General features: G+C 58.0%; 2 protein-coding genes and 1 non-coding gene across 6 annotated transcripts; 2 read left to right on the top strand and 1 right to left on the bottom strand.

Annotated features, from left to right (window-relative positions):
- On the top strand, positions 1–27,479 carry AP1B1 (adaptor related protein complex 1 subunit beta 1). 4 transcript variants are annotated; one of them, XM_062504162.1, is made up of 23 exons: positions 1–115; positions 1,251–1,313; positions 2,202–2,307; positions 4,713–4,848; positions 6,175–6,420; positions 7,167–7,357; positions 7,817–8,038; positions 9,036–9,156; positions 9,328–9,423; positions 10,239–10,354; positions 10,989–11,154; positions 12,004–12,102; positions 12,616–12,875; positions 13,267–13,468; positions 14,624–14,653; positions 14,759–14,908; positions 15,045–15,190; positions 16,333–16,462; positions 16,657–16,741; positions 16,995–17,081; positions 17,357–17,511; positions 18,491–18,566; positions 27,404–27,479. In XM_062504162.1, exons 2-22 carry the CDS (start codon positions 1,277–1,279, stop codon positions 18,563–18,565), a joined length of 2,856 nt encoding a protein of 951 aa, XP_062360146.1. In that variant the 5' UTR covers positions 1–115; positions 1,251–1,276; the 3' UTR covers position 18,566; positions 27,404–27,479. The 4 variants fall into 4 exon arrangements, with proteins under 4 accessions (XP_062360146.1, XP_062360148.1, XP_062360145.1 ...); XM_062504164.1 differs by lacking the exons at positions 14,624–14,653; positions 27,404–27,479 and adding exons at positions 14,338–14,358; positions 17,885–17,893 and having other exon boundaries at positions 18,491–19,444; XM_062504161.1 differs by lacking the exon at positions 27,404–27,479 and having other exon boundaries at positions 18,491–19,444.
- On the top strand, positions 15,286–15,390 carry LOC134051157 (small nucleolar RNA SNORD125). Its single transcript, XR_009933765.1, has one exon. It is a non-coding gene; the product is annotated as a small nucleolar RNA SNORD125 (small nucleolar RNA).
- GAS2L1 (growth arrest specific 2 like 1) lies at positions 21,090–27,815 on the bottom strand. The gene is made up of 5 exons (XM_062504165.1): positions 27,125–27,815; positions 24,621–24,728; positions 24,314–24,410; positions 23,443–23,725; positions 21,090–22,101 (listed from the first exon to the last, which is right to left on the bottom strand). The coding sequence occupies exons 1-5, from the start codon at positions 27,803–27,805 to the stop codon at positions 21,090–21,092; spliced, it is 2,181 nt and encodes a 726-aa protein (XP_062360149.1). The 5' UTR covers positions 27,806–27,815.

The following is a 27,815-nucleotide window of genomic DNA, read 5'->3' as shown; positions in this document are numbered from 1 at the left end:
GGCAGGACAGGATCTGCAGTGAGGTGCAGAGAGCTGCAGCACAGCCCAGAGCTCCTGCTGTTCCCTGGAGAGCCATCAACTTAGTGGGATAAAAAAGGCTCTGAATCAATCCCAGGTAACTGAGGCGGGGAGGAGTGTCCTGTCTCACGGGGGGGCAGGGCTGTGGGAGTGTGGTGACAGGCTTCCCCCCTTTGGAATAGCACCAGGATCATGCTGCCAGCCCCCAGAGCAGCCCCAAACCCATGCAAACTCCTTCCCTCTTCCTCCCTGCCAAGCTGTGTGCTCTACCCAGTGTGCTCAACCCCCAGATTTCATCCAGATTTTCTTTTTATCCCTGCTGGGGATCCCTCTCCAGCTTGGACAGGGAACAGAGGACACAGTTCCTCTGTATTCCTGCTGCGTTTGGCTTTCAAGATGCTCATTTGCATTTTAAACTCATCTGCAAGCTCTTTTTTTTTTTTATTCTTTTTTTTTTTCCCCACTTGGCTTTGGTTCCCATATTCCTGCCCCTCCAAAACAGCAAGGCCACTGCAGGCTTTCAAGGACGAGCCTCTGGTTCATTCCCTGCTGAAGGAAAACTGGAAAAACCAGCCATAAAAGCCAAATCCCTGCTGACCTTTCGAAGGGCTGCACATCTCCTTCCTCAGCCTGCCAAGCCCTAAATCTGCTCTAAACTGCCTGAATTATATAATAGAGCCTCAAGTGCTGGGTGGAAACCTCGCACCCTTGGAATTTAAAGCAACCCTGCGGGAGCAAGGCTGGTTTGTGGAAGAGGCTCCCTTTGATCTGGCAGATCTGTGCCCCTCGGCTGCACTGTCCCATTGAGCTGAGCCTCAGGTTTGGCTCAGTTCCTCTCCCCAGCCAAGAGCTGCTCCCTTTGTAGGTGTGAGGGAGGGCTGAGCGTGAGTTCTTAAGAAAGCATTTTTTGGATGAGGAGAGGCGAGTCCAGGGGGGATCACTCTGCCCCTGCTCTCCAGCTCTGTGCAGGATGGGATGAGCAAAACCAGGGCTGCAGCCCTGGAATCTTCAGTGATTCCCTTCCTCCTCCACATCCTCTTTGGAGAACCAGCTGATTCCCCATCATCACAGAGCTGCATGGTGCTCTCCCTCCCTTAAGGATTTGGCTTCTCCTTGTGACTATTCCCATGAGGTCCCAAACTCTTTCCCTCCCCTGGCATTTTTCCTTCCCGGAGCTCTCCGTAACAATCCCTGCAAGGAAATTGAACCTCCGTGCACTGCCTCTCCTCCAGGGCCGTGCTGCTGGCTGGAGACCACCATGACAGACTCCAAGTACTTCACCACCACCAAGAAAGGTAAGGGAAGGAGCAGGAATATCGCAATTCATCCCAAAATCACCAGCTGGTTCTTACACCTGTATAAACCAGGTGGGGAGGGTTGGGAAGCTGCTGCTGGAATGCCCCCCCCCCCCCCCCCCCCCCCCCCCCCGAGTCCCTGTGGAATGCTGACCCCGCCCACCCTGCTCCTTGCTCTGGAGCAGCTCCTGGGCTGCTGTGGGGTCAGGACACCTTGTCTCCAGCCCCCTGACCCTGGCCAGGGCTGATGGCAGCTGGTGATCAGCTTTAGAGGCTCAGGAGCTCCCCTGGGCAGTGCTCGGGGCCTTAAGCGCTCTCCAGACCAAGGAATTAATGTGGAGAGAAGCCATGTGGCATCTTCCTCTTCAATCTGCCAGCCCAGGAGGGAATAAGGAGCTCAGCGAAGCTTCAGGAGGGCAGGAGATGGTTCCCTGGGTTGGGGGGATGCTGCCACAGGCAGGGAGGGATTTGGGAGCCACCTCACCTCGTATGGGCTTGAGGAGCAGTGCCCAAAATCCATCTGCTGTCATCCCTGTGAGAAGGGTAGGGCCTCATGGGACTGGGATAACCACCCCACAGCCAAAAATACCCTCTGGATAACCCCATCCGGTGCCTGTGGGGTGCTCCTGGTTCCTGCAGCATCTCCCATCCCTGTGGGGCTGGAGGAGCCACAGGGATTCAGCAACAGGCTCATCTCCATTCCTATGGATGAGAGCTGAGCCCCCGGAGCAGCCCCAGCACTCGGTGGGATGTTTGGGAAGTTAAATCCCTCTTTTCAGGGGTGGCAAATGAACCCTCTCACAGCAGGTGGAAGCTGTGCTCACCCAGGAGAGGGGTGGGGTACCTCTTCCTCTAATCCCTGAGCTCCCACTTTTCCCATTTTTGCAGGGGAGATATTTGAGCTGAAAGCTGAGCTGAACAGTGACAAGAAGGAGAAGAAGAAGGAGGCTGTGAAGAAGGTGATCGCATCCATGACTGTCGGCAAGGACGTCAGGTGTGCGGGGGGCTGCATCATGGAATATCCTGAGTAGGAAGGGACCCACAAGGATCATTGAGTCCCACTCCCAGCCCTGCACAGACCCCCCAACAATCCCACCGTGGGCATCCCTGGCAGTGCTGTTCAAACACTCCTGGAGCTCTGGCAGCCTCGGGGCCGGGACCATTCCCTGGGGAGCTTGGGCAGTGCCCAGCACCCTCTGGGGGAGGGGAGAACCTTTCCCTGTTATCCTAAACCTCTCCTTCATTCTGTTCTCCCATGTGCCCAGGCCAAGCCCAGATGGCTTTTGGGTTCCCTTTTCCCCTGTTGCTTCCAAGGGGGTTTCCATGCTGTTTTTCCCCTCGGGATTCACCCAGGTAGCTCCTGGCTGCAGCTCTACCTCCTGGAGTGCAGTTTGTGTCCACGTGGCCACCTGGCAGGTGGGGGCTCTCCTGGCTTTTGTTGTAATCTGGCTAAAAGAGGATTGGTCTGGCTGCCAGATCAGTTTGTTGGGATTATTCCTACTTCCTTTGTTACTAAAAACAAGCAGGACCCCCTCGGAGCCTTTGTGGCTGAGGGTTGGTGGCAGTGCCTGGATGCTGATAAACCCTTTGCAGCCTCTCCAGCCCAGAAAGTTGCTGTTCAACAACAGCCCAGGCTGCTGTTCCTGCTTCCCCTTTTCAATCTGGCTGAGTTGCACATGCCTTTTCCTGCATGGATCTGTTCCCAGCACAGGCAGCATCAGCAATTTGGTTTTCATGGTGCGTTTGAGAGTAAATGGAGAGAAAACACATTCAGAGTTGGGAGAACTCGGGCATCCTTGGCTCCCAGAGCAGCAGCAGGGAGTGAGTGTCCATCTTGGGACCACTGTGGAAATCACGTGGCAATGGCAAGAGCTTCCAGTGCTTGAAGGGGCTTAAAAAAGAGGGAGAACAGCTTTTTACATGGACAAATAGTGACAGGCCAAAGGAGAGTGGCTTTAAACTAAGAGAGATTTAGATGGGATATTTGGAAGGAATTGTTCCATGGGAGGGTGGGCAGGCCCTGACACAGGGTGCCCAGAGCAGCTGCGGCTGCCCCTGGATCCCTGGAAGTGTCCAAGGCCAGGTTGGACAGGTTGGACTGGGGCTTGGAGCAGCCTGGGACAGTGGAAGGTGTCCCTGAGCAGGGTGTAGAACTTGATAAGTTTAAAGATTCCATGATTCCCAATCCATTCCATGATCTTGTGGCTGTGTCAGCCCATTTTCTTGGTGTGTGCCTATTTCAGGGTGCAGGGAAGCAGTTTGCTGAGTTCACTGCTTGCCAGGAGGTGCCAGCAAAGCCCGGTTTAGCCCAGGGTTAGACCAGCCCAGGTGGGTGGCAGCTTTGCAAAGCCCAGTTGCCTGGATATAGGGGGCCCCTGGATTTGATCCTGCCAGGGCTGGCTGGGTTTGTGGGGGTGGAGAAGCGTCCAGGAGCTTTGGGACATCTGTCAGGCTGGAATAACCCCTGTGTTAGCCCTGGGATCTTGATTGCCTCTCCTGAGGTGGTTTAATTGTCTGATTAGTCTGTCTTTGGATGAAACAGCATCTCTGGTATCCCACAGCTCCAGGATGTTTGGGAAGGGGAAGCCCCAGCTCTGTGCAGGCACTCAATCCACTCCATTTCCCTCCGTCCTGGTGCTCAGGACTCACCCAGGGGAGTGGGGCTCTTCCTTTTGGCACCATCCTGTGATGATGCATAAAACCCTGGAATATCCTGAGTTGGAAGGAATCCACAGGAGTTATCCAGTCCAGCTCCTGGCCCTGCACAGGACACTCCAACAACCCTATCCTGTCCCTGAGAGAATTGTCTACCACCTTCTCCCAGGGCAGTGGATGTGCCCTGGAGCAGAGATGCTGTCCCGTGTGGGAAAGCTCAATTTTGGTCCATCAAGGGCTGGTTTTGGTACAGATCCATTAAAAAAATCCACTGGGGATGGGCATTTCAGCCATATCTGCTGCAGGGTGGGCTCAGGTCATGGAATCATTGAATCATGGAATGGTTTGGGTGGGAAAGGATCTTTAAAACCCATCTAATCCAACCCCCTGCCATGGGCAGGGACACCTTCCACTCTCCCTATATCCACTTCACGTTGCTCCAAGCCCTGTCCAACCTGGACTTGGACACTTCCAGGGCAGCCACAGCTTCTCTGGGCACCCTGTGCCAGGGCCTGCCCACCGTCCCAGGGAACAATTCCTTCCCAATCCAGCCCTGCCCTCTGGCAGTGGAAAGCCATCCCCCCTTGTCCTGGAGTGCCAGGTCTTTGCCCCAAATCCCTCTCCAGCTCTCCTGAAGCAGCTTTAGGCCCTGGAAGGGGCTCTGAGGTCTCCCTGGAGCATTCTTCTTCTCCAGGTGAGCACTCCTGGCTCTCCCAGCCTTACACAGAGCTCTCTATGTTCCAGCGCTCTCTTCCCAGACGTGGTGAACTGCATGCAGACAGACAACCTGGAGCTGAAGAAGCTGGTCTACCTCTACCTGATGAACTATGCCAAGAGCCAGCCAGACATGGCCATCATGGCAGTGAACACCTTTGTGAAGGTGAGGAGACAGGGCTCCATGTCCCAGGGCCACAGGGGACACTACGTGCCAGTTCACCATGCCAAGCTGCAAATCAGAGAGCGTGGGCACCTTTCCAAAGCCTCTCCCTTCTGGAGGAGGGGTTCTTCAAGCTCTAGAAAACCAATTGAATTTGTCCAGTAATGCAGAAACCCAGTTTTTGGCAGCCATCCTGTGCTACTTGCTTTGTCAGGGTGGGGGCAGCTCCCATGATCGAGAGCTGTCATGTGAATTTATGTGCTGAGAGATCCCTCGTGATCTTCCTGTTGGAGTTGGGAACTGAAGAGTGTGTTAGGAACCAGGATATTGCCAAATCACTCAGTTAAAAGGCCTGGTGGGCTTTAGAGGGAATTCAGGCTTTTTTGGAAGGATAAACCCCACATAATAATCCTGATATGTGTTTCCAACATCAGGTTGGGTTCAGGTACCTGGTGTAAGTGATGAGGACCTGGGATTCCTGGATGGATTGAGGAGCTCTGGGAGTGAGGATTGGTGCTGTTGGAACTCAGTGGGTGCAAGACAGGAGAGACACTTCTCTTGGGTGACTTGTTCTTGAGAGCAGTACCCAAAAGCCATGGGATTTGAACCCAAATCCTCCAGGAGGACCTGAACCCACCAAGAGATACCTGTGACTGAGGAGCCCAGGATATCCAACCTCTCCTATGTGAGAGCCGAAAGGAGGATGGAGGGCTCCAGACTGGCTCTTTAAAATGCTGTTCATTGTATCCAAATGATGCAGCAATTCAGGGGTTGAGGGTGACAAGAGCCCAGCCCACAGCCTGTCAGCCTCAGCTGCAGGCTCCTCTGAAGCCACTCTAGTTCTGGTTACAACGCATTATAGACTTTTCTTTGCTGAACATTCTAATACAAGGCAACCAATCAATACTTTTGCTGTTACCTATAGCCTATCATAACTACTAACATGACCATATTCACGTTACTATTTTCCAATTACAAAAAGTTAGTATGTTACAGTTTAAGTTAGAAGTTGTTTTTCAGTTTCCTTGCAGTGGAAAGTTTTGAGACTTTTCTTTCTACTTGCAGCATGGCATTTTTGTTTGCTTGTGAAATCATTTTGCTTGGTAGAACCATCTTTTGTTTGAGGTGGATTTATCCTTTGCTCTGAGCCATAAAAACCCCTTCCAACTCACCCTTTGCTTTCCATTGGCTCAGCAATTCTTCTATATCAAAACTTGTTATCATTTCTATTCCTTCTTCAAATTCTACATTCAAAAATCTTTCTGTTATACATACACATCTGTGAGACTTTCTTGTTAAACTTTCATCTCCCAACACTCCTTCCTGCAGGACTGTGAGGACCCCAACCCCCTGATCCGGGCTCTGGCTGTGAGGACCATGGGCTGCATCCGTGTGGACAAGATCACAGAATATCTGTGCGAGCCCCTGCGGAAATGCCTCAAGGACGAGGACCCCTACGTGCGCAAGACAGCCGCCGTCTGTGTGGCCAAGCTCCATGACATCAACGCCCAGCTGGTGGAGGACCAGGGCTTCCTGGACACCCTCAAGGATCTCATCTCAGACTCCAATCCCATGGTGATTAATTTTTGCCTTTTCCACCTCCTCTTCATCCAAATGGCGGTCACCACTCTCCCGTCATGTTCACGTCCAACGCCCTTCCTCCCAGAGTTTCTTTTTGGTGTTAACAAACCACTTTTGGGGAATTTTTGCTTCTCAGGACTGCAGGCTGTGTTCCCTGCCTTGTAATCCTGTGTCCTAGATGGAGGGTTTCTCCTGTCCCTTAGCAGAATGTTGTTCCTCTGTTCCTAGTGGGAAGGAGGCTGCTCCAGCTGCCTCAGGGCAGAGGGAAGCTGGTGCTTGATTCTGATACCACAGAGCCAGTGCCTTTTGCCTCTGGTTTTCCTGGCAGCTGGGCTTTGGCTTCCCTCCTTTTCCCCAGGCATGGGCAACTTAAAAACCACCTTTCCGCAGGGTTTCTCTTCCCACAGCCTTTCCTGCTTTTCCAGTCTTACCCTGGACATAGTGTTGAGCCTGTGAGCTGTGTGGAAAGTTCTGGGGCTCCTGGGAGCTGCCTGGGGAAGGGAACTGGGCACCAAGCCAAGGCTGACTCCCGTGAAACACGTGGGAGCCATTGGAGATGCGGCGTGGGTGGTGGGAGCATGCTGGTGGGGATGGCTCATCCATCCCCCTCAGATCTGCTGTGGAGAGGGAGAAGCTGGAGCCCAGATGTAGGTGGTATGTGAGGAGTCCATAGTCAGGAGGCAGCCCATCCCCTCATGCCACATTTGGCGTCACAAATCCGTGTCCTGTCCCCCTGGCAGGTGGTTGCCAATGCGGTGGCGGCGCTGTCGGAAATAGCGGAGTCTCATCCCAGCAGCAACCTCCTGGACCTCAACCCCCAGTCCATCAACAAGCTGCTCACAGCCCTCAACGAGTGCACTGAGTGGGGCCAGATCTTCATCCTGGACTGCCTGGCAAACTACATGCCCAAGGATGACCGGGAAGCACAGAGGTGAGGGGACACTGGGCTGGAGAGAAGAGGGGATATGCAGGGCCTGACACTGCCCCTTATCCTCTGAGGAGAGTCTTCATCCTCCTGACCCTGCTACAGTAGGTGGGACAGCAGGCATCTGCTGGACCTGTGCCTTGGGCATGGCCATCTGGAGCCTGCCCTGGTCCCATAGTGAGCCCTGGCATTGGAACTGTGCTCCTTGAGCTGCTTGAAATGTGGCTGCAGAGGACAGTGGGCACCGGCGAGCCCCGAAACGGGGTCACTGCCAGAGGGTTCTATAGGGCCCGGGGAATAACCTTCACTGGGAAATTCAGGAGCCAGTTCAGCCCCTTTGAGAAGTGGCTGTGCCACCCAAGTGCCGCTCGGCTTTCCTGCGAATCCTTCCTCCATGCTGGCAGGAGATTTTCAGCAGGAGGGAGGGCTGGGACCAATTCCTTTCTCTCCTCCTCACCCTGGCAGCATCTGCGAGCGTGTGACACCACGGCTGTCCCATGCCAACTCTGCTGTGGTGCTGTCAGCTGTCAAGGTACTGATGAAGTTCATGGAGATGCTGTCCAAGGACCTGGATTATTATGGCACTCTCCTGAAGAAGCTGGCCCCACCACTGGTCACTCTGCTGTCCGCAGAGCCCGAGCTGCAGTATGTGGCCCTCCGCAACATCAACCTCATTGTGCAGAAAAGGTGGGTGTCCAGGTGGCCTCTCTTAGCCACAGATGCTTCAGTCCCTCTGTCACAACACATCATGTAGGGTGTTTTCTTCTCTGTGACTTAAAATCCAAGGAGAGTCATGGAATCATGGGATGGTTTGGTTGGGAGGGATCTTAAAGCTCATCTCATCCCACCCTCTGCCGTGGGACACTTTTCACTAGACCAGGTTGCTCCAAGGCCTGTCCAACCTGGCCTCGAGTCAGTCAGGTGAAGGCATGAGTAGGGAGCTAAACTGGGATCTCTAGTTTAATGTATCCTTTAGTTTAATTTGTTCTTTATTTGGGGCAGCAAAAGATGGCAAAGCCAAAAACTGAGACTTTGGAGTAGTTGCTCCATGTGTAGGGAGGGATTTTTGTGCTGCCAGCTGCTTTCTCCACAGTTGTCCTCTTAGAACAACTGCTCAGACTCCTTTTGTCCCTTTGCTGATCTAAAATCCTGGTGGGCAGGAGGTGGCTGAGGCCCCACACGTGTGCCTGGAGCAGGAGTGGCAGCTGGAGAGCCCCAGCCCAGTCAGATGATTTGTTGTCCTCCCAGTCAGCGCTGTGGTTGTCTCTTAAAAATAGCAGCAATTTCTGGGAGAAGTGGAAAGTAATTAGCGTCCCTGGGAGTGGGAATGTGGAAGGCAGCTTGAAGCTGGACCTGGCCTAGCTCTTTCCCACCTTAGAGAGAGGGTGAGCTGGTGAGAAAGGTCTAGCCTAGCCCTGGGGTCTGGATTTGTGTCCCTGCTCCCACTAATATGTCCCTTCCAGCCTTGGCAGGACAAACGTTCCCCGTCGCCTTATGTCTGGCTCATGTTTGTGATAAGGTTGTGCTCTGTCCCCTACATGCCAGCAGAGGGGAGCCAGGGGACAGAATCCTGGGGGATAATCATGGTGACTTGGATTCATTAGCCTTGAATAGGCCCCCAAAACCTTGGGATTGTGGAAGTGAGCGTGTGTCCCCCACTAACGCTGCCTCTTGCTGCCCCCAGGCCTGAGATCCTGAAGCATGAGATGAAGGTGTTCTTTGTCAAGTACAATGACCCCATCTATGTCAAACTGGAGAAACTGGACATCATGATCCGCCTGGCCTCCCAGGCCAACATAGCTCAGGTCAGGAGCTGGGGCTGGGGCACCCAGGGGTATCCAAATCCCAGCTCTGTGGGATGCATCCAGGAGCAGCTGTCCAACCCAGCCTGCCCATGCTGGGTCACGAGCTCAGCCTCCCTCTACTGCTGCCTTTGCCTTGCTGCCAGGCTCTCAGTGTGCTGTGCCGTCCCTCAGGTGCTGGCAGAGCTGAAGGAATATGCCACGGAGGTGGATGTGGATTTTGTCAGGAAGGCAGTGAGAGCCATTGGCCGCTGTGCCATCAAGGTGGAGGTGAGGGCTGGGACATGCTGGGGCCTTGTGACACCTGTGGTTGGGCAGGGAAGCACTTTCCAGCACGTAGTAGGCATCTCATACCAGGAGTTTGCAAGTTGGAGTCTTCCCAGGCATGGGGATGAGCCATGGTTTTTCCACAGGGATCAGTGGAGTGCCAGGAGGGTATTCCATCCCCTTATCCTTTGCAGGATCCCTGCCTAAAACAGGGCCAGGAGTTCTGGATGGATGATACCAGTGGCTTGTTGGGGACCAGAGTGGGACTGCAAGGGAGCTGATCCCTTCCTGCGAGGGAGCTGATCCCTTCCTGGGGGGCTGGGAGGGAGCTGATCCCTTCCTGAGAGGGAACTGATGCCTTCCCGGGGGCTGGGGGGGGAACTGATCACTTCCCAGGGGTTTGGAAGGGAGCTGATCCCTTCCTGGGGGGCTGGGAAGGTCCCAAGAGGCTCCCGAGAGGCTGGCAATGAGCCAGTCCCTTCCCAAGGGGCTGGGAGGGAATCCATCCCTTCCTGAGGGGCTGCTCAGAGGCTTTGCTTCCCTGTGGGGATAACTTTCCAAAGGGGGTTATTGAAAACCTCCCTGTAAAGGTGGCTCTGCATGGCTGGAATGCTTCCCATGGGAAGAGAAGAGCCTGTGGGAATGTGCAGAGAGGATGAAGAGAAGCCACACCAGGATGTGAAGGGGAGACCACACTCAGTGTCTCCCGTTCTGCTGTGGATTTTGGGGGGATGATAAGGGGAAGTGAGAGGTTTGGGATGGGGATGTGAGGGGTCACTGCCCAGGACTGTCCCTTTGTGACCGAGTCCCCCTGACAGCAATCGGCCGAGCGCTGTGTCAGCACCCTGCTGGACCTCATCCAGACCAAGGTCAACTACGTGGTGCAGGAGGCCATCGTGGTCATCAAGGACATCTTCCGCAAGTACCCCAACAAGTGCGTGAGGGTTCTCTGGGGTGCTCCCGCTCCTGCATGAGCTCTTCCCTCCCCTCTGTGCTCAGGAGGCCACAAACTCTTGGTGGGATGAAGCCTCCGGAGCCTCCCCCCAGCACAGGTGGTTTTGGGTATTTTTGTCCCCAGCCCCAGGATCAGTCCCAGAGACAGGCACTCAAATGGAGAGGAGCTGCCAGGGATGTGCAGGTCCCTTGCGTCAGCAGAAATTTTCCCTGGCTCTCAATCCAGCTCCTGATGCTGGAACAAGGGCAGCAAGAGAGGGGAGGGAATGTTCTAGCTGAGCCAGGATGAATAGGCAACTCTAATCAGGAAGTCGGGGGACTAATAGTGGTAATAAATACTAATGAACTGAATTGGTAATGAGCAGGGCTCTGCAGGAATAGCCGGTGGCTCCGGGCTGCTCTGGAGAGGAGCAGATCAGACAAGCAGGGTTAATTCAGGAGCAGGAAATGTGCTCTGGGATCAGTGTGGGGTGAGGGGACAGCCCCAGGCAGGGTGCCCTTGGCCACAGTTCTGCTGTGGGCAATGGGATATGCTTTGGAGTTTGGGTGGATCTGGGTTTGGGTCTCCTGCTCTTGGTGAGCTTTCTGGTGCTTTTTGTCCTGTCCTCGGGCAGGTACGAGAGCGTGATTGCCACGCTCTGTGAGAACCTGGATTCCCTGGATGAGCCCGAGGCCAGGGCTGCCATGATCTGGATTGTGGGGGAGTACGCCGAGCGCATCGACAACGCCGATGAGCTGCTGGAGAGCTTCCTGGAGGGCTTCCATGATGAGAGCACCCAGGTGTGCAAGGGGGACCTGCTGGCTCAGAGTGACACTGTGACACAACTCCTGCTAAGTGGGGGACAGTTTTCTCTGAAGGGATTGTTCTTGCAGATGCTTGGAGCAGCCATGTCCCATGGCAGGTTTAGTCCAGGCATGGAGTAACCTGGAATAGTGGAAGGTGTTCCTGCCTGTGGCACGAGGGAGAATGACGTGGGATTTGAGGTCCCTTGCAGCCCAAGTTGTTCCATGGTTCTATGAAATGCCACCATGGTATTGTCCTAAGTGCCTTCCCTATTCCATGGCTGGAAGTCACCTGGTTATCCCACTATGCCAGCACAGGATCCCTTTGGAGCTGGAAAACTAGCAGAGGAAGCAGTGCCTGCCCTGTCTCCCAGGGCAGCTGAAGCCAGTGGGTTTGCCTGTGGAATTTTGGAGGGTTTCCATCTCTGGGAAACCATGCAAAACACCCTGTAACCAAGTGACAGTGAACAGGGCAAAGTCTGCAAATGCTAAGCAGCAAAGCCAGAGAACCAGGCTCCCTGAGAGGTTGGGAGGGAGCCTCACAGGGGATTTCCTGCTTTTCATCCATGTGGAAGTCAAAGGATGCTCTGGCCTGTGCCCTATGGGACCATGTAACCTGCTCTGAAGATCCTGCCCCATGGGGTTGGGGTCAGCCTGTGTCTGGAGGTGGGGAAACTGGCTGGAAAGGGGCCAGGTGAAGTGCCCTGATGTGTGTCACGTCCACTGACATGGTCATTGTGCCTTTGATCCCTTGAAAGGCAGGCTGAGGTTAGGTCCTGGGGCAAATCCATGTGTTCCTGCACAAACCCAGTGTGACCTGTCTGTCTGTCTGTCTGCCCCCCACAGGTCCAGCTGCAGCTGCTGACTGCCATTGTGAAGCTGTTCCTGAAGAAGCCCACAGAGACACAGGAGTTGGTGCAGCAGGTGCTGAGTTTGGCCACACAGGTGGGTAATACCTGGGAGAGCTTCCCAAGGCTTCCCATCCCCCAGGGCTGTTGGAATAGCTTTGTCATGTGGCAGTAGGCAAGTAATTGGAGTTTAATTCAGAATGGTTTGGGTTGGGAGGGATCCTCTTGTTCCAGCCTGCAGGGACACATTCCAATATCCCAAGTTGCTCCAAGCCCCATCCAGCCTGGCCTTGACAACTTCCAGGGATCCAGGGGCATCCACAGCTTCTTCTTCTCCCCACCCTCCCGGGGAACAATTCCTTCCCAATATCCCATCTAGCCCTGCCTTCTGACAGTGGGAAGCTGTTCCCAGTGTCCTGTCCCAAATCCCTCTGGGAATGCTGACAGTTGAAAGCCTGGAGATTGTGGACACTCTCCTTGTGGCCTGAGATCCCTGTGATCCCTCCCAGCAAGGCTTAGATGGGAACAGCAGCTCCGAGTAGCTCTGTAGTAGCTGCAGTTGCTCCAAGCAGCACCGTAGTAGCTGCAGCTTCCCAATGGCTTCCCAAAGGACTCGGACAACCCCGACCTGCGGGATCGTGGATACATCTACTGGCGCCTGCTCTCCACGGACCCCGTGGCAGCCAAGGAGGTGGTGTTGGCAGAGAAGCCGCTGATCTCGGAGGAGACGGATCTGATCGAGCCCACGCTGCTGGATGAGCTCATCTGCTACATCGGGACCCTGGCCTCGGTGTACCACAAACCTCCCAGCGCCTTTGTGGAGGGCAGCAGGGGCGTCGTGCACAAGAGTTTGCCCCCACGGACGGGCTCGTGAGTATTCCGGTGTCCCCAGCCCATGCTGGGACTTGCAGGGCTGTGGATGGAGGGCTTGGATGTGGAGCTGAGCGGTTGCGGGGCTGCTGTGGGGCCACTGGGCTCAGAGCTGAGCTTCCCATCCCCAAGGGATGTTCTGTAGGAGCAGGGCTGTGTGGGTTCAACCCTGTCCGTAAAAAGCTGAAGGGGTGATCCCACTGGAAGGTGATGTCCCTGAGAATGTGTTGGGAGCCATGATGGCCTGGGGGAGGTCTTACTTGCCATTGAAGTATTGGGAGCCAGGATGGGGTGGAGGGTCCAACTGGGCCAACTCCTGTCTGCAGTTGGACATCCTGTCCCAGCTGGAGCTCCTCACCCTCTCCTGTCATTCCTGTGCCATTCCTTTCAGGAGTGAGAGTATTGAGAGCCCGGACACAGCCCCGTCAGGGGGGCCGGCAGCAGATCAGCCCTCTGTGATCCCCACCCAGGGGGACCTGCTGGGGGACCTGCTCAACCTGGACCTGGGCCCCCCAGTGAGTGGGCCACCCATGGCCACCTCCTCTGTACAGATGGGTGCTGTGGACCTCCTTGTGGGTGGCTTGGACAGCCTGGTACGTCCCAGCTCCTGCGCTCCTTCCCTGATTCCAGGCTATCCTGTTGGCATTGTGCTGGGCTTGGTGCTAGCTCTGGTCTGGGCTGTCCTGGGATGGGACAGATTGTCAGCCTGGGGACATCTGGGCTGGTCCTTTTCTGCAGTGGGTGAAGGCAGAGAGCAGTGCACCCTAATTTATCCATTATTCAATGGAGGGGTCCCACTCACCACCTCCCAGTGCCTTTTCTCTCAGTTGGTGTGGATGTTCCCATTCCATGTCCTGTGCTGCAACAGTGGCTGCTCTTGGGGGCCCCTCTCTGACCCCCAAACTGCTGCATGCCTGGGCCAGGATGTGCCCACTCGCAGCCTGTGGGATACTTTGTGGGGTGTCTCCTGTGCCAGGAGATGTGGAAGTGATAGCATGTCCTCCTGGGAATGTGGCCTAAGCAGTGGTTTGGCCTCAGGGTGAGGCAGGATGGAAACCTCTCCATGTGTGGGAACACCTGCCCTGTGGGTGCTGGAGATGGGCCAGGCTCCCTGAAGGAACAGAGTTTGGAGTTTCCTCCATGACTCATGAAATCCAGCAGATTTATCCTAAGGGAAGGGAGTGTCGCTGCCTTCCCTGTTTTGTAACCCTGCAAGTGCTGCCCTGGCACCTCGTGGCTCACAGGGATTGATGGTGGGCTGGCACTGAGGCTGAGAATGAGGTCTGGCTCTGTCCTCTGGCTCCAGGACAGGCATTGACAGACAGATGGATGTGTCAGGACTAACCTCTGTCCCCTCCTCCCCTTCTCTTCTCTCTCTCTTTTCTCTTTTTGTCTCTTATCTCCTGGCTTCTCTCTGCATGTGGCTGGCTCTTCTCTCCACCTTGCCTGCTTCTGCTTGGAGATGGGGGACGAGTCGGAAGGGGTATGGATCACCCTGTGCCCAGCCCTCCAGCCCCGTGCCCATCCCTGGCTGCCCCTGCTCCCTCCCAAGCCCCAGTGAAACCTCGCTTCCCTCTGGGGACAGCCAAGGCCCCTCACAGCTCCTGGTCTGGGACCACTGGAGCATCCTGACTCCAGGCCCTTGCTGCCCCACACTGCTGCTTCCAGGGAGTGTCCAGAGGGGACATTTTGGGGACCACTGTGCCCTAAGCCCCTGCCCCTGCTGATGCCCCTTTCTTCTCTTACAGCTGCGCAGCGATGTGGGAGGCAGCCCTGCTGTGAGTATGCGCTCACACCCAAACCCTCTCATTCTCTGCATCCTCTTCCTCCTCCTGCCTCCCCACCCCGTGGTGCCCCCTGTAATCCCTCACTTGTCTCCACAGATGGGTGGCAGTGGCAGCAGCTTCATAACAGCTCCCAGCACCACGGCACCCACAAACGTGGGGGCACCCCTTGGCAGTGGCCTGGGTGACCTCTTTGACCTCACCGGTGGGGTGGGGACCCTCTCAGGATCCTACGTGGCCCCCAAAACGGTGAGTGGGGCAGCCAAGCTTGGGGTTAAGGGGGGCACAGATCCCCGTGCCCACTCCCCACAGCAGAGGAGGTGGGGAAGCATCAGAGGGTCTGTTTTGGGTGACACCCCAGGGGTTTCTTGTCTCCCTGGCCCAGGTCTGGCTCCCTGCCATGAAAGCCAAGGGGCTGGAGATCTCTGGCACCTTCAGCCGCCAGGTGGGCTCTATCTCCATGGACCTTGTGCTGACCAACAAAGCCCTGCAGGTCATGTCTGACTTTGCCATCCAGTTCAACCGCAACAGGTGAGTCCCACCTGGGCTGGGGTCTCCTGGAAGCCGTGGAGATGCTTCCTGGAGCAGTTTTCTGTGGAAAAGGGCGTGAAGAAGGAGCTGCAAGGGCTGGGAGCAGCCTCTGGTGATGACCCTTCTCTCTCTGATGGCTATGGTGGTGATGAGCATCAAAGCAAAGCCTCTAAGAAGTTGGCTGAAGAGGCTGTTCCTCAGGGGTCTGACCCTTGTCCTCTTGTTTGTCCTGGGCAACTGATGCTTCCTTTTCCCTCAAAGGCACTGAGGAAATGCTGCAGGAATGGTACAAATGGGGGGTGTAGGAGGAAGGGAGGAGATTTTGGGGGTGGCCCAGGGTGGGCAGGGCAACAAGATGATTCGACCTGGACAGTTCAGGGGCAGCAAGATGATTCCAGGATGCCAGTGGAGGAAGGCAGGGAGCACCAGGGTCAGAAGGTTATTTCTTGGTAGCTGGTTGTATGGTGGGTTTTTTTAGTAAGTGTTATTTGGTTTTGGGTTTTTTTTTTTGTTAGTGAGAGTAAAGTTTTTATTTTTGGGTTAATAGTTTTTAAACTTTTAGGGTGATTTAGTTTTTTAATATGGATGTGTTGTGTGATGATGATAGTTTATTTGTTTTATGTGGTGTTGGTGGTGTGGTGGGTAGAGGGAATTTTTGTTTTGAATATTTATTTTAGTATGGTAGTTGGGGTGTTAGGAGGAGTTGTGTTTCAGTGTCGATTATTTTTGAGGTGGCTTGAATTTGTTTATAGGTGGTTAACATTTGGTTTATTTGTGGGAATGTAGTTGGTTTTAGATTCTTTGTAATTTTGATTTTAAAATTTTACTGGTTGATTTTGAGTTTTATTAGGTATTTTTTGCTAAAGGTATTAGGATAGATTATGGTTTTTGGTGGTAGAGTATATTTTTTATATCTGGGGGTTTTTTTTAATTGGGTTAAGGGTTATTGTATGAGGGATTTTTTGTTTGATTTGGGTGAAGGTTTGTTGTTTAGGATTCTAGTGGAAAGAGTAGGTTTTTTTTATTTTATGGATAATTAGGTAGAGAGGGTTTATGATTTGGTTGTACTCAGGAATGTGTGTTGTTATTCTGTCACCTGCTGTCCCCACCCTGACCCCCTGCCCTCCCTGGTGTCCCCCCAGCTTTGGCCTGGCCCCGGCAGCTCCTCTCCAGGTGCACGCGCCTCTGGCTCCCAACCAGTCCGTGGAGATCTCCCTGCCCCTGAACACCGTGGGCTCTGTCATGAAGATGGACCCCCTCAACAACCTCCAGGTGGGGGAACATGGGGGTGTCCCCTCCAGGGGAGCTGGGGATGGGGCAGGGTCCCTTGGAGAAATCCAGAGGGGGAGGCGTGACAGCAGGAGCCAGGTGCTTGCTGCAGTGACACCTGGCTCCAGGGGGACGGGACATTTTGGGAACCTGCTGTGGGTTGGAGGTATTGAAATCCCCGTGTCCTTCCACCCCAGGTGGCAGTGAAGAACAACATTGATGTCTTCTACTTCAGCACCCTGTACCCCCTGCACATCCTGTTTGTGGAGGACGGCAAGATGGGTGAGTTGGGTGACCAAGGCTCCAGCAAGGTGCGCTCTGTCAACTGTCCCCGGGTGCCATCCCTTCCCCTGGAACCTTCTTTAGCACACTGGATGAGCCCCCAAAAGCTGGTGGCTGGCCTGAGCCTGGCCTTGGGGAGCAGCTGGAGGGGGTGGCAGGGTGACATACGTTTGCTGCCTTGTCACCTGTATTGTGTCACCTTTGGGTGCCAGTTTGGCAGCTCCCTCAGTGCTGGTGTCTTCCCTCCATGCAGAGAGGCAGATGTTCCTGGCCACTTGGAAGGACATTCCCAATGAGAATGAGACCCAGTTCCAGATCAAAGACTGTTCCCTCAATGCAGGTGGGTCCCACCCCCTCAGAAGGACCTGGCTCGAGTCATGCTTAACTAACCCTGTCTCCAAATGCCACATCCACTGTTAAATCCCTCCAGGGGTGGGGACTCCAGCACTGCCCTGGGCAGCTGTGCCGTCCTGACCACCCATTGCAGGAAGGAATTTCCCCTAATACCCAATCTAAACCTCTTCCATGACAAGGGGGGTAGGAGATGGGGCAGGACCAAGACCCAAGGGGAGCAGGGGGTCAGCCCACCCCCTCAGCCTCTCTCTCCCATCCCAGATGCTGTGAGCAGCAAACTCCAAGGCAGCAACATCTTCACCATTGCCAAGAGGAATGTGGAGGGCCAGGACATGCTCTACCAGTCCCTGAAGCTCACCAATGGCATCTGGGTGCTGGCAGAGCTCCGGATCCAGCCCAGCAATCCCAGCTTCATGGTACATCCCATCCCCTCCCTGCTCCCACCCCCGGGGGCAGCTCCCTTCCTTCCCTGCCCCGAGCTGGGGGCACATCCCTGGTGCTGCTCGTACCAGCCCCACGTGGGGAGGGACATGCTGCTCCTGTGAGGGCAGCTGAAGGACACAGAGGGGTCCCAACCAATCCAGCTCCATTAAACCTTGTCCTTGACCATTCCCTGAGCAAGGATGTATCCACACCTCATCCATGAGCCATCCCGATGTCCTGCTTTCCCTGTCCCCCCATCCCTGACAGCTTGTTCTCTTTGGGGTGGGATGAACTGTGTCACCCTGACTCCTCTCTCTGTGTCTCTGTCCCTGCCACCTGCCCTCACCGACCTGCCTACTCTTGCAGGATTTGGAGGTTAGATACTGGTTTTTCCCTGGCTTTGGGCTCTCCCTGGCTGCTGGATATTCCTTCCTCGCTTGATGTTTTTCCCTGCCCTTCCAGTTTCCTGGTGCCTCCTGCCTCTCCTTCCCAGCAGGGCTGGCACAAGGAGGGGGATGTTTCCGAGTGTTGGGATGTCCCCACTGCCCTCCTGGTTACACTGGGGATGAAGATAGCTGCAAATCCTTATCCCAGAGGATTCTTCATTAACTTACCCTGCTTGAGGAACTAACTGATTTTGGAATGATTTAATATTTAAGCAAACACCTGAAGGGGTTCTTTCTTCTTTGAAGAGAAGGATATTTTTGAGGAACCCTTCACCCTGGAGTGCCAGGCACTGAATTCAATCCCAAAAGCTGGAGTGTTGCCCCTGCCTGTTCCCTGCCTGTGCTGCATGTGGATGGCTCTGTCCTGGGAGGGTTTGCAGGGTTTAATAACCTTTTTCCAGCTGAAATCAGAAGCTGGACTGCCCCGTGGGAAGGTGCTGCAGCATGCAGGGCTCTGCTTTGGGGCTAGTGGCTCTCCAATGTGGGGTGGGATTCCATGACCCTGCTCTTGTCTCTCTCCCCACAGTTATCCCTGAAATGCCGAGCACCAGAGGTGTCCCAATACATCCACCAAGCCTACGAGACCATCCTGAAGAACTGAGGTGGTGCTGCAGCCCCTCCTCCTCCTCCTCCTCCTCCTCCTCTCCTCCCTTTCCTGCCGAGGAAGCAGGGCCGGATCGGTGTGCATGCCCCTTTTCCTTCCTGCCCAGGAACCAGCCCCTGGGATTCTCCCTCTCCCGGTGGGGCTGGGGGGAGTGGAGGGGGTGGCAGGGGGCTCTCCCCAGTCCCTGCATCCCTGGAGCAATCCATGTGTGAGTGATGCTGTGTCTTCCTCGCTGGTGTTGCTCCCTCCAGATCCCAGTTTCACCCTCCGGCTGGGAACTATGGTGGGCTGCTCTCCTACCTCCCAGAAAGCCCAGCTCCTGGTCCTGGCTGTCTTGAAGTGGCGTCTGGTTCAGCATTCCAAACCCTGGGAATAGCAGCTGGGGGGTGCCGAGTGCTGTGGGATTAGGTGGCTCTGGCTGCAGATCCCCCTGGAGCCCTGGGATTTGGGGCTGGAGCAGGTGGGAAACAGCTTTGGCTTCTTCCCCCTCTCTTCCTCTCCCTGATTTTGTGCCCTGGTTCAGCAGAGCCATGGATGAGCCCTTCATAGGGGGTCTCCTTTCCATGGGAGCCCTTCCCAAAGCTCCCAGAAGGGCTCTAGGATCCCAAATGTGAGGCTGTACTGAATGTGTGGGTTAAAAAGGGCTTTTCCAGCCCCTGTCCCAGGGCCGAGTGGGCTCTGAGCATCCCCTCTCCCCCTGCCCAGCCCCACGGCTCCCTCTGCTCCCCCCCAGCACCCCTGGGGGTCCCACTGCTCCTTTCCCCTCTAAATCAAGCCATGGGTCCCCCACCTCCCTCGAAGCAGGAAATCTCTAATATATGAAAGATAAATATATTGTAATGTTCACGGGTTTGAAGAGAATGTTGAATAAAGGTGACACCAGCTCATGGGGACGCTGCCAGGGTGACCATGGCCCAGTGACCCTGAGGGAAGCAGGATCCCTGGAGCTTCCTGCCAGCAGTGCAGGGGCAGATAAGCCTTCAGTGAGGCCAGTGGCCCCGTGGTCTCTGGCACAGCAAGGCCTGACACAGCAGATGCTCAGGATGGGGCCTGTGGGCCAGGGACACCGGGCCAGTCACCCCTTGGGGACAGGAGGGGCCTGGAGAGCTCTTGGCTCTGCTCCTGGAGCCTCTCAGGGATCTACCAAAGCCAAGGTAGCCCTGCACCCCTACGTGGTGTCCAGTCTGAGTGCCATGAACCCCTCCTGGGGTGGGGGACAAGTGTGGGATCCTCAGGATGTGCTGCTTGTCCCTGTGGGGTGGGTGACAGTTCCTGGCAAGGATGGGCAGCACCACCACGTCCTGCTCTGGGACACCCCACAGGGCACTGTTGCTGCTCTGGGACACCCTGTGGGCCACCAGCACCACTCCCCAAGGAGAGGCAGGGCAGGGGTCCAGGGACCACAGTGGACACCCTGCTTTGGAAGCCCCAAAGTCACAGCAAGGTGGTCACCAGCAGCAGGTCTGGACCCTCTTGCTGCCCCACAGCCTGCCCAGCCCTCAGAGTGTGGCCATGTTCCCCTGGAGCAGCAGCCCTGAGGTGAAGGTCCCTGGCCATGGGGCACTTTGGGTTCCAGGGACAGCTGGAGGGGTCCCAATGGCTGTAATGGGGTACAGGACACTGGGACTCAGTCTCATCCCAGCTTTTCACTGCTCCCACCCCTCCTAGGACCCCCGGCACCCTCCTCCTTGGGGTCTGAATGCCCCTGGACAGATGACCAGACATGGTGGGCTCAGCTCCGTTGGTCTTTACTGGCTGGAGAGGATATGCAGGGCTGTAGGGGTGGGGGCCACCGTGGCCTGGGCTGGGGACACAACCCTGTCCCACCCCAGGGACATCAACATGAGCTATGAGCAGTGCTGTGGCTGGCTGGGGAGGGAAGAGTGACCCCCGCCCCCCCCTTCCCTGGGAGAGGAGAGGGAAAGGAGAGGGAGAGGAGAGGGAGAGGAGAGGGAGAGAAGCGGGAGAGGAGAGAAGCAGGAGAGGAGAGAAGCAGGAGAGGAGAGGAGAGGAGAGGAGAGGAGAGGAGAGGAGAGGAGAGGAGAGGAGAGGAGAGGAGAGGAGAGGAGAGGAGAGGAGAGGAGAGGAGAGGAGAGGAGAGGGAGAGGAGAGGGAGAGGGAGAGGAGAAAACACCTGAAGAGAGGAGATGAGGAAGAGGATGAGAAGAGGAGAAAACAAGGACAAGATGAGGAAAACAAGAAAGAGAGGAAGAGACCAAGACAAGAACTGGGTGCTCTCCAGCCCCATTCCCAGGTGCCAGCTCTGCTCTGGCTACCACTGCCCTACCTCCACCCCGTGGAGCTGCTCCCCAAGGCATGGGAACACCCCTGGCATCCTTTGGGCCTGTCTGGGGTCTCCTTGCAGGGCCCACCCCAATGCCAGCTGTCACCAAGTGAAGAGGTCCTGGCCACCCCCAGCTCTGTGGCCGTCGCCTGGCCGGGTCTCTCCACTCAGGTGCCACCTCCACCCTCCCGCAGCAGCCCGGGGTTGTCCCCAGGGGCTGCCATGGCCATCGACCTCTCACGGCCACGCCTTCTCCTCCAGCCCCTCGCGCTCCCGCGGGGCCCAGGGGGGCTCCAGGAGGGAGGCGGGGATGCTCTGCAGAGCCCCCCAGGCCTTGGGGCTGCCGTTCGGGGCCCGCTGGGTGCCTGCCCCGTACCCCCGGGGCGTGGGGATCCGGGAGGGCGTCTTGTGGGGCTGCGTGTCCAGCCGGGGCTTGGCCCAGGGCCGCGGTGGGGGCGCGGGGACCCGCGTCCCGGGGCTCTCCTCCATCTCCATCAGCTCGTCCTCCCCGGTCGCCCAGTCGGTGTCGGAGCCGGGGTTCCCCGGTGTCTCCCGGTTGTCCCAGGAGGCCGGGAAGCAGCAGCTCTCATCAGAGGAGCTGGAGAAGGTCGAGCGGCGCCTCGCATCTGCCAGGGTGGGGTTGGAGGGCAGCGGGGGGCACCCGCCGTTGTTCCCGTTATTGTTCCCGTCGCTATTCCCACCCCGCCGCCCGTCCTCGGCGGGCAGCCCGTGCTTGGCGAACACGTTCAGTGAGGAAGACGAGGATGACGAGGAGCAGTAGGCCGAGTCAGCGGTGGCGGAGGGCGCGGGTGTGGCGCTCTCCGTGTCCCCCAGCTGCTCCAGCAGCCGCGTGTTGGCCAAGAATTCCTCCTCCAGCCGCTGGAACAGCCGCTGCTCCTGCCCGGGCTCCAGCCAGCGCGGGGCCCGCAGCCTCCGCGCCAGCTCCTCGGGATCCCCGGGGCCGGGCCGGGAGTCGCGCCGTGCCCCGGGGGTCCCGGCGGGGCCAGCCCCGGCCGTGGGGGCCTCTGCCCGTGCCCACGAGTGCTGCCCGTCGGGCCGGCGGCGGATGAGCAGCAGCGGCGCGGGGCCGCGCCCGGGGCTGCGGGAGGCGCGGGGGGACCCCGGAGCTGGGGGGTCCGCGGGGTCCCGGCGGGGTCCCGGGGGGCGGCGGGGGCCGCTCTGCGCGGAGGGGACCGAGGAGGAGTCGCTGTCACCCGAGCAGCGCCGGGAGCGCGCGGGGGCGCGCGGCCTGGGGGGCGGCGGTGGGGACAGGGGGATGAGTACCCCAAAATTGCACAGGCCCCGTAAACTCCCCCGTTGCACCCCTCCTCGTGGAACCCTCCCAGTCCCCCTGAACTGGGGTTGCACCCCTCCCCACTGAACCCTCCCCGTTCTCCCCCATGGCCCCCCACATTCCCTCCACTGCACCCCATTTCTCTTTCCATTGCATCCGTCGATTCTTCCCCTTTTACCCCCGTTTCTCCTCATTACTCCCCCACTGCACCCCACATTCCCCCTTTAAATCCCATTCCCATCCTCACTGCACCCCCAGCGAACCCCACATTCCCACTGTTGAACCCCATTTCCCTTCCCCTTGCACACCCATCAACCCCCCCCCAATTGAACCCCCCATTCTCCCCTTTCATTGCTGGTTCCTCCTCACTGCACCCCCCAAAACCCCATTTCCCCCCTCCATTAAACTCCACTGAATCCTCCCATTCCACCCTCCTCCCCCCTGAGCCCCCACTCACTGCACCCCATATTCCCTCCACTGCACCCCATTTCCCACCATTGCACACCCGGTGTCTCCCTCCTCTGAACTGCCCCATGGCACCCCACATTCCCCCCACTGTCAATCCCATCCCCGTCCATTTCACACCCCACTGTACCCCTATTTCCCTTCATTCCACCCCCATTCCTCCTTGTTTCCCCATTGCATCCCAGTGAACACCTATTGCCCCCCACGACCCCCCTCCACTGAACCCCATGAAATCCCACATCCCCCCACTGCATACCCCATTTCCCCCCTTGTAGCCCCTCCTTGTAGCCCTGTTGTCCCCCACTATTCCCTGCACCCCTATTCTTTCCCACTGCACTATTTCACCCCAAATTCACCCCCACTGCCCCCTCACTGCATCCCTCCACTGACCCCTCAGCACCGCTCATTATCCCCCATTTTCCCCCAATCATTTCCCCACTGCAGCCCCCCACTGAGCCACATTACCTGCACTGCACCCCCACTTCACCCCCCATTTCACCCTCTAGTACCTCCCACTGCCCCCCATGATTTCTCCAGTGTTGCCCATCGCATCCCCCAATTCAGCCCAGTTACCCTCATCCCACCTCCCATTCCATTCCAGTACCTTCCCTTGTCCCCCATTCCCCTCACTGCATTCCCACTTCCCCAGTACATCCCACTGTCCCCCCAGTGTCCCCATTCCCCTCACTGCACCCCTACTGCCCCCTAACACTTTCCCCATTGATGCCCCCAGTGCCCCCCCATTCCCCCATCCCCTCCGTGGGGCTGAGCCCTGGCTGTGGGGTCTCGGTGCAGTTTTGGGGTCCCCCCAGCCCCCCGGGGGGGCCGTACCTGAGCGCTCCTGCTCCCCGTGGCTCCGCGGGGCTCCTGGAGGGGCTCCCAGAGCCGGAGCGGGGGGCTGCACACCCTCGTGGGGGCAAACCCTCGTGCTTGAGGGGTTTCGGGGGATCCCCCCGGGGCTGGGGGCCCCGCTCCCGTTCTGCCCCGGCCGGGGGGGGCCCGGCGGGCCGGGGGCGCCGGGGGGTGCTGGGGCTGGAAGCGCGGGACGAGGAGGTGCCGGGAGCTGCTTTTTGGGGGGACATGCCAGGGGTGCGGGGCTGGGGCAGGCGGTGAGCTGGAAGGAAGAGGGGGGAGCTCAGCGGGAGCAGCGCTCGGCAACCCCCCCTCCACTCACAGCATCCCGATTTTCCGGCTGGGGTATTCCCGGAGGTGGTGAACACCTCGGGAATTTGGGGAAATCCCCCACTTTCTCACTCCCCTTTTCCCCCTTCCAGCGGGATTGGTGCCCTGAGGAGCACAGCCACAAGGAAGGGAGCCTCACAGAAAATCAGGGAATGCAGCCCTGTAGGGTGGCAGGGGATGGAGCCCCATGGGGAACCAGGGAATGAGGCCCCACTGAGAATCCGAGAATGGAACCCACGGGGAAACAGGGAACAGAACCCCACAGAAAATCAGGGAATGGAGCCCTACAGAACAGACCCCTGTGGAGAATCAGGGAATCGAACCCACGGGAAAAACAGCAACAGAGTCCCAAGGATAGGCAGGGAATGGAACCCCAAAGAAGATCAGGGAACAAAAGCCCACAGAGAACCAGGGAAAGGGGCCCCATGGAGAACCAGGGAATGGAACCCCAGAGAAAGGCAGGAGCCAGGACCGTGCCGAAGTGGGGGGCACTGGGTGTGGGGGTCCCGCAGACACTCACAGAGGGCAGCGCAGCGACACGGGTCGTGCTTGTCCAGGTAATGTTCCAGTGTGTCCCAGCCGCCGCCCACGCGCACCATGACGTGGCTCCTCAGCACCTGCGGGCAGCGCTGTCACCCTGCCTGGCCCCAAAAAGCTACCAAGAGCCCCGCAGGACCCCGGCGTGGGCTGGGAATCCAGCTCTGGACCCCCCCCACCTTGCCTGGGAAGGGGGAAGGAGGAGGGTGGAGGGTCCCGGTGTAACGGGGGGACAATGGGGCGGGGGGGGAGAACAATTAATGGGGTGAAGGGGCGGTGGTGGCTCTTACTCGGACGAAGATGAGCGTGTTGGAGTCGCCCACTTTGTACTTCCCCTCCGAGACCTTGACCATGGGGAACTGCGAGGGGCAGGAGCAGCAGCCCAGGATCTCCCGCACCTGCCGGCACAGAGGGGAGGGGTCAGTGGGGCGTGGACACCTTGCTGTAAGGTCGGTGAGGTGGGGTCTTGAACCTCCCTATAGGGCCGGTGGGGTACAGACCCCCACTAGAGGTACGGAGGGCATAGAACCCCCCCTATAGGATCGGTGGGGCACAGGATTATAACAGTCCCTGTTACAGGATCAGTAGGTACAGACACCCTGCTATAGGGCCGGTGGGGTGCAGACCCCCCAGTTATAGGGTTGGTGGGCACAGAACCCCACTATAGGGTCAGTGGGGCACAGACCCGCCATTATAGGGCAAGTGGGCACAGATGCCTCACTATAGGGTCAGTGAGAACAAAACCCCCTGCTATAGGGCTGGTGGGTCATGGACCCTCCACTATAGGACCGGTGGGGCACAAACCCCCCTATAGGGTCAGTGTGGATCCCCATTATAGGGGCAGCCCCTCAGATTGGCACACATGGAGGGGCTCTGTATGCCCCCCACGCTGGCAGCTCCCTCCCTCCACGGGAAGCAGCTGGGTGGGCTCGGGTGCAGCAGGGCTGGGGTCTCTTCCCAAGGACCCCCGGAAGGCTGGGAACGGGCAAAACTCCCTGCATTTGGGGTCCACCCACTCCGGGACCCCCGGGTGTGGGCACAAAACATCCCCCACCCCACTAATCCTGAACCACGGGGGATTTGCCCCCAAATCCCCACCATGGGGCAAGACCCACATCCATCAACAGAAACGGGGTAAATCCCTGCGGTTTTTGCCTCCCCCTGAACTTGAAGGAGTGGCAACAGGGAAAAGTGGAGCGGGAGGATTTGGGGGGCCGGGCAAGGGACCCCCAGGGCTGTGGGGCGGCCGGGCAGTGCCGTGGTCCCACCGGCTGCCAGCTGCCGGCTCTATCTCCCGGGCTGACGTCAGGGATTAAACCGGGAGCCGCGGGAGGGGACGCGGGGACGCGGCTGCATCCTGCCCCGGCCCGGGGCTGGGGGGGACACAGCGCCGCCTCACCCCGAGATTTGGGGTTTCTTTAATAATTCCGCGATTTCGGGGGGTTTTCCTGCAGCTGTGCCCATCACAGGGTGAGAGGAAGGAAGGATGTGGCCGCTCCGGTTCCCATCCGGGTGACACGGACAGCCCAGCTGGGGAAACTGAGTCACGGAGGGAGGGCGGGGGGCTGCAGTGAGGGGGGACCGTGACCCTGCTGCCACCCCGGGAGGGGCACCTGGGGACGAGGCGGGCAGGATCCTGCTCCGCCAGGCTCCTCCCCACCTCCGGCGCTGCCCATAAAAGCCGATGGCGAAGAATTACGCAGCCCGGAAAAATGCAGCCAGGGCTGGCAGCGCCAGGCCAGGGGGGCTTGGGGGTGCAACAGCGACGGGGGGGGCCCCCTGAAGCTGCACTGGGCGGAGGGGGGGGGTCAGGATGCTCTTTAATGAGGGACTTAATGAGGAATTGGGGTTTCAATTAAAAAAAGGCTTAGAGAGTCAGGGGAGGGCAGAGCCCCCCTGTCCCCCCCGTGTCCCCCCCCCGGCCCAGATTAATCCGCTGCCTCGCCTGCGGGACGGATCCCGCACCCGGCTGTAATCCGTCCTGAGCTCCCGGCCCGGGAGGGGCTCCCTGCATCCCCCCACTTCTGACACCCCAAATTGTGACTGTGAGCAGCCGGGACGTCCCCACGTCCATCCCTGGGGACAGCAGCCCCGACGTGGTGGGAGAAGTCCTGGGGTGGGGACCACTGCGAGTCACCCCCACACGGGGAGAAGGTGGCAGGGCACAGGTGACACCTGAGTCCCCACTGTGATTCTAGCTACAGCCACCAAAATAACCCCTCCTGGAGTCAGGAGGGAGCCCGGGTGGAGAGGAGGCCCTGTAGCCATGGAGAGCTGGGATGAGTGGGTGGAGCACATCCTACGGACCACAGGGGTGGGCAGAAGGGCCTCCCATGGACCACAGGGACACGTGGGACCTGCCAGGGACCACAGAGTGCCCTGGGTGGGCAGAAAAGACTTCCTGGGGGTCATAGAGACAGGTGGGATCTGCCAGGTACCGCTGGAGAGGTGGGAGCTCCCAGGGATCATGGAGCACCTCATGGGGCACACAGACAGGAGTTCCTAGGGGCCACAGAGACGCACAGGGGGCCGTAGAGATGGGTGGGACCCCCCCAGTGACACCGGTGGGTGGACAGAGAGGTTCTCCCACAAGGTGGGACCTCCTAGTGACCACAGAGTGACCACTGGGTGGACAGACACGACCTCCCAGGAGACAGAGGGCACCCTGTTGGGTGGACAGAGAGGACATCCCGTGAACCACAGAGCTCCCCGTTGGGTGGATGGCCAGGACCTCCCACAGGCCAGCGAGGCCCTCATGGTGCCCAGGGCGCTGGGTGGCCGGCGAGGCCCTCACCCAGGCACAGGGCTCCCAGGGGAGCGCGTGTCTCACCAGCTCGTCCAGGTTCTTGAGGTCGCAGAGCGTGATGGGCCGGGCCCGGCTGGGGTAGGCGCCCGCCTGGGGGTCCCGGCTCTCCCGGCCCGTGCCCAGCGTGCCGTCGGCCATTTGGTCCCTCATCTCCTCCTCAATCTCCTCCTCCATTTGGATCAGCATGGGGGCCAGCATCCCAAACTTGGAGCCCCTCCTGGCCACCTCCAGCAGGCAGAGGACAAAGTTCTTCTCATTCTTCTTCAGCACCAAGTCATTGGTCTCGAACATGAGCACATCCTGGATGCCCAGGTCCTGCCGGCACCACTGGATGAAGTTGGAGACGTTGTCCCGGGCGATGAAGGAGCCGGGCACCACGTTCTTGGCCTGGAACACCACCTCGTTCTGGGGCACTCGCATGTGGGCGGCCGCCTCGGGGTGCCGCTCCTGGAAGTCCAGGGCAGTGCGGTTGACGTTGTTGGCATGGCGGCAGAGGTGACATCCCGTCTCCAGGCTCTCCAGGAAGGTGTCCACCTGGATGTCCAGGTCGTAGAGGGTATTGAACCACTCGGCCAGGTCCTCCTTCATGGCCTCCAGGTACTCCTCGCTGGAGCGGAAGGGACGGATGCTCTTGGAGGCGGCTGACTGGATGTGGCTGGGGTCGGCCATGGCAAGCTTC

Source organism: Cinclus cinclus, chromosome 17 (genome assembly GCF_963662255.1).
Source record: "Cinclus cinclus chromosome 17, bCinCin1.1, whole genome shotgun sequence".
In the NCBI taxonomy this organism is placed as follows: Eukaryota; Metazoa; Chordata; class Aves; order Passeriformes; family Cinclidae; genus Cinclus; species Cinclus cinclus.
Note: the sequence above shows the minus strand (reverse complement) of the source record. Positions and strands in the feature narration are given on the sequence as shown.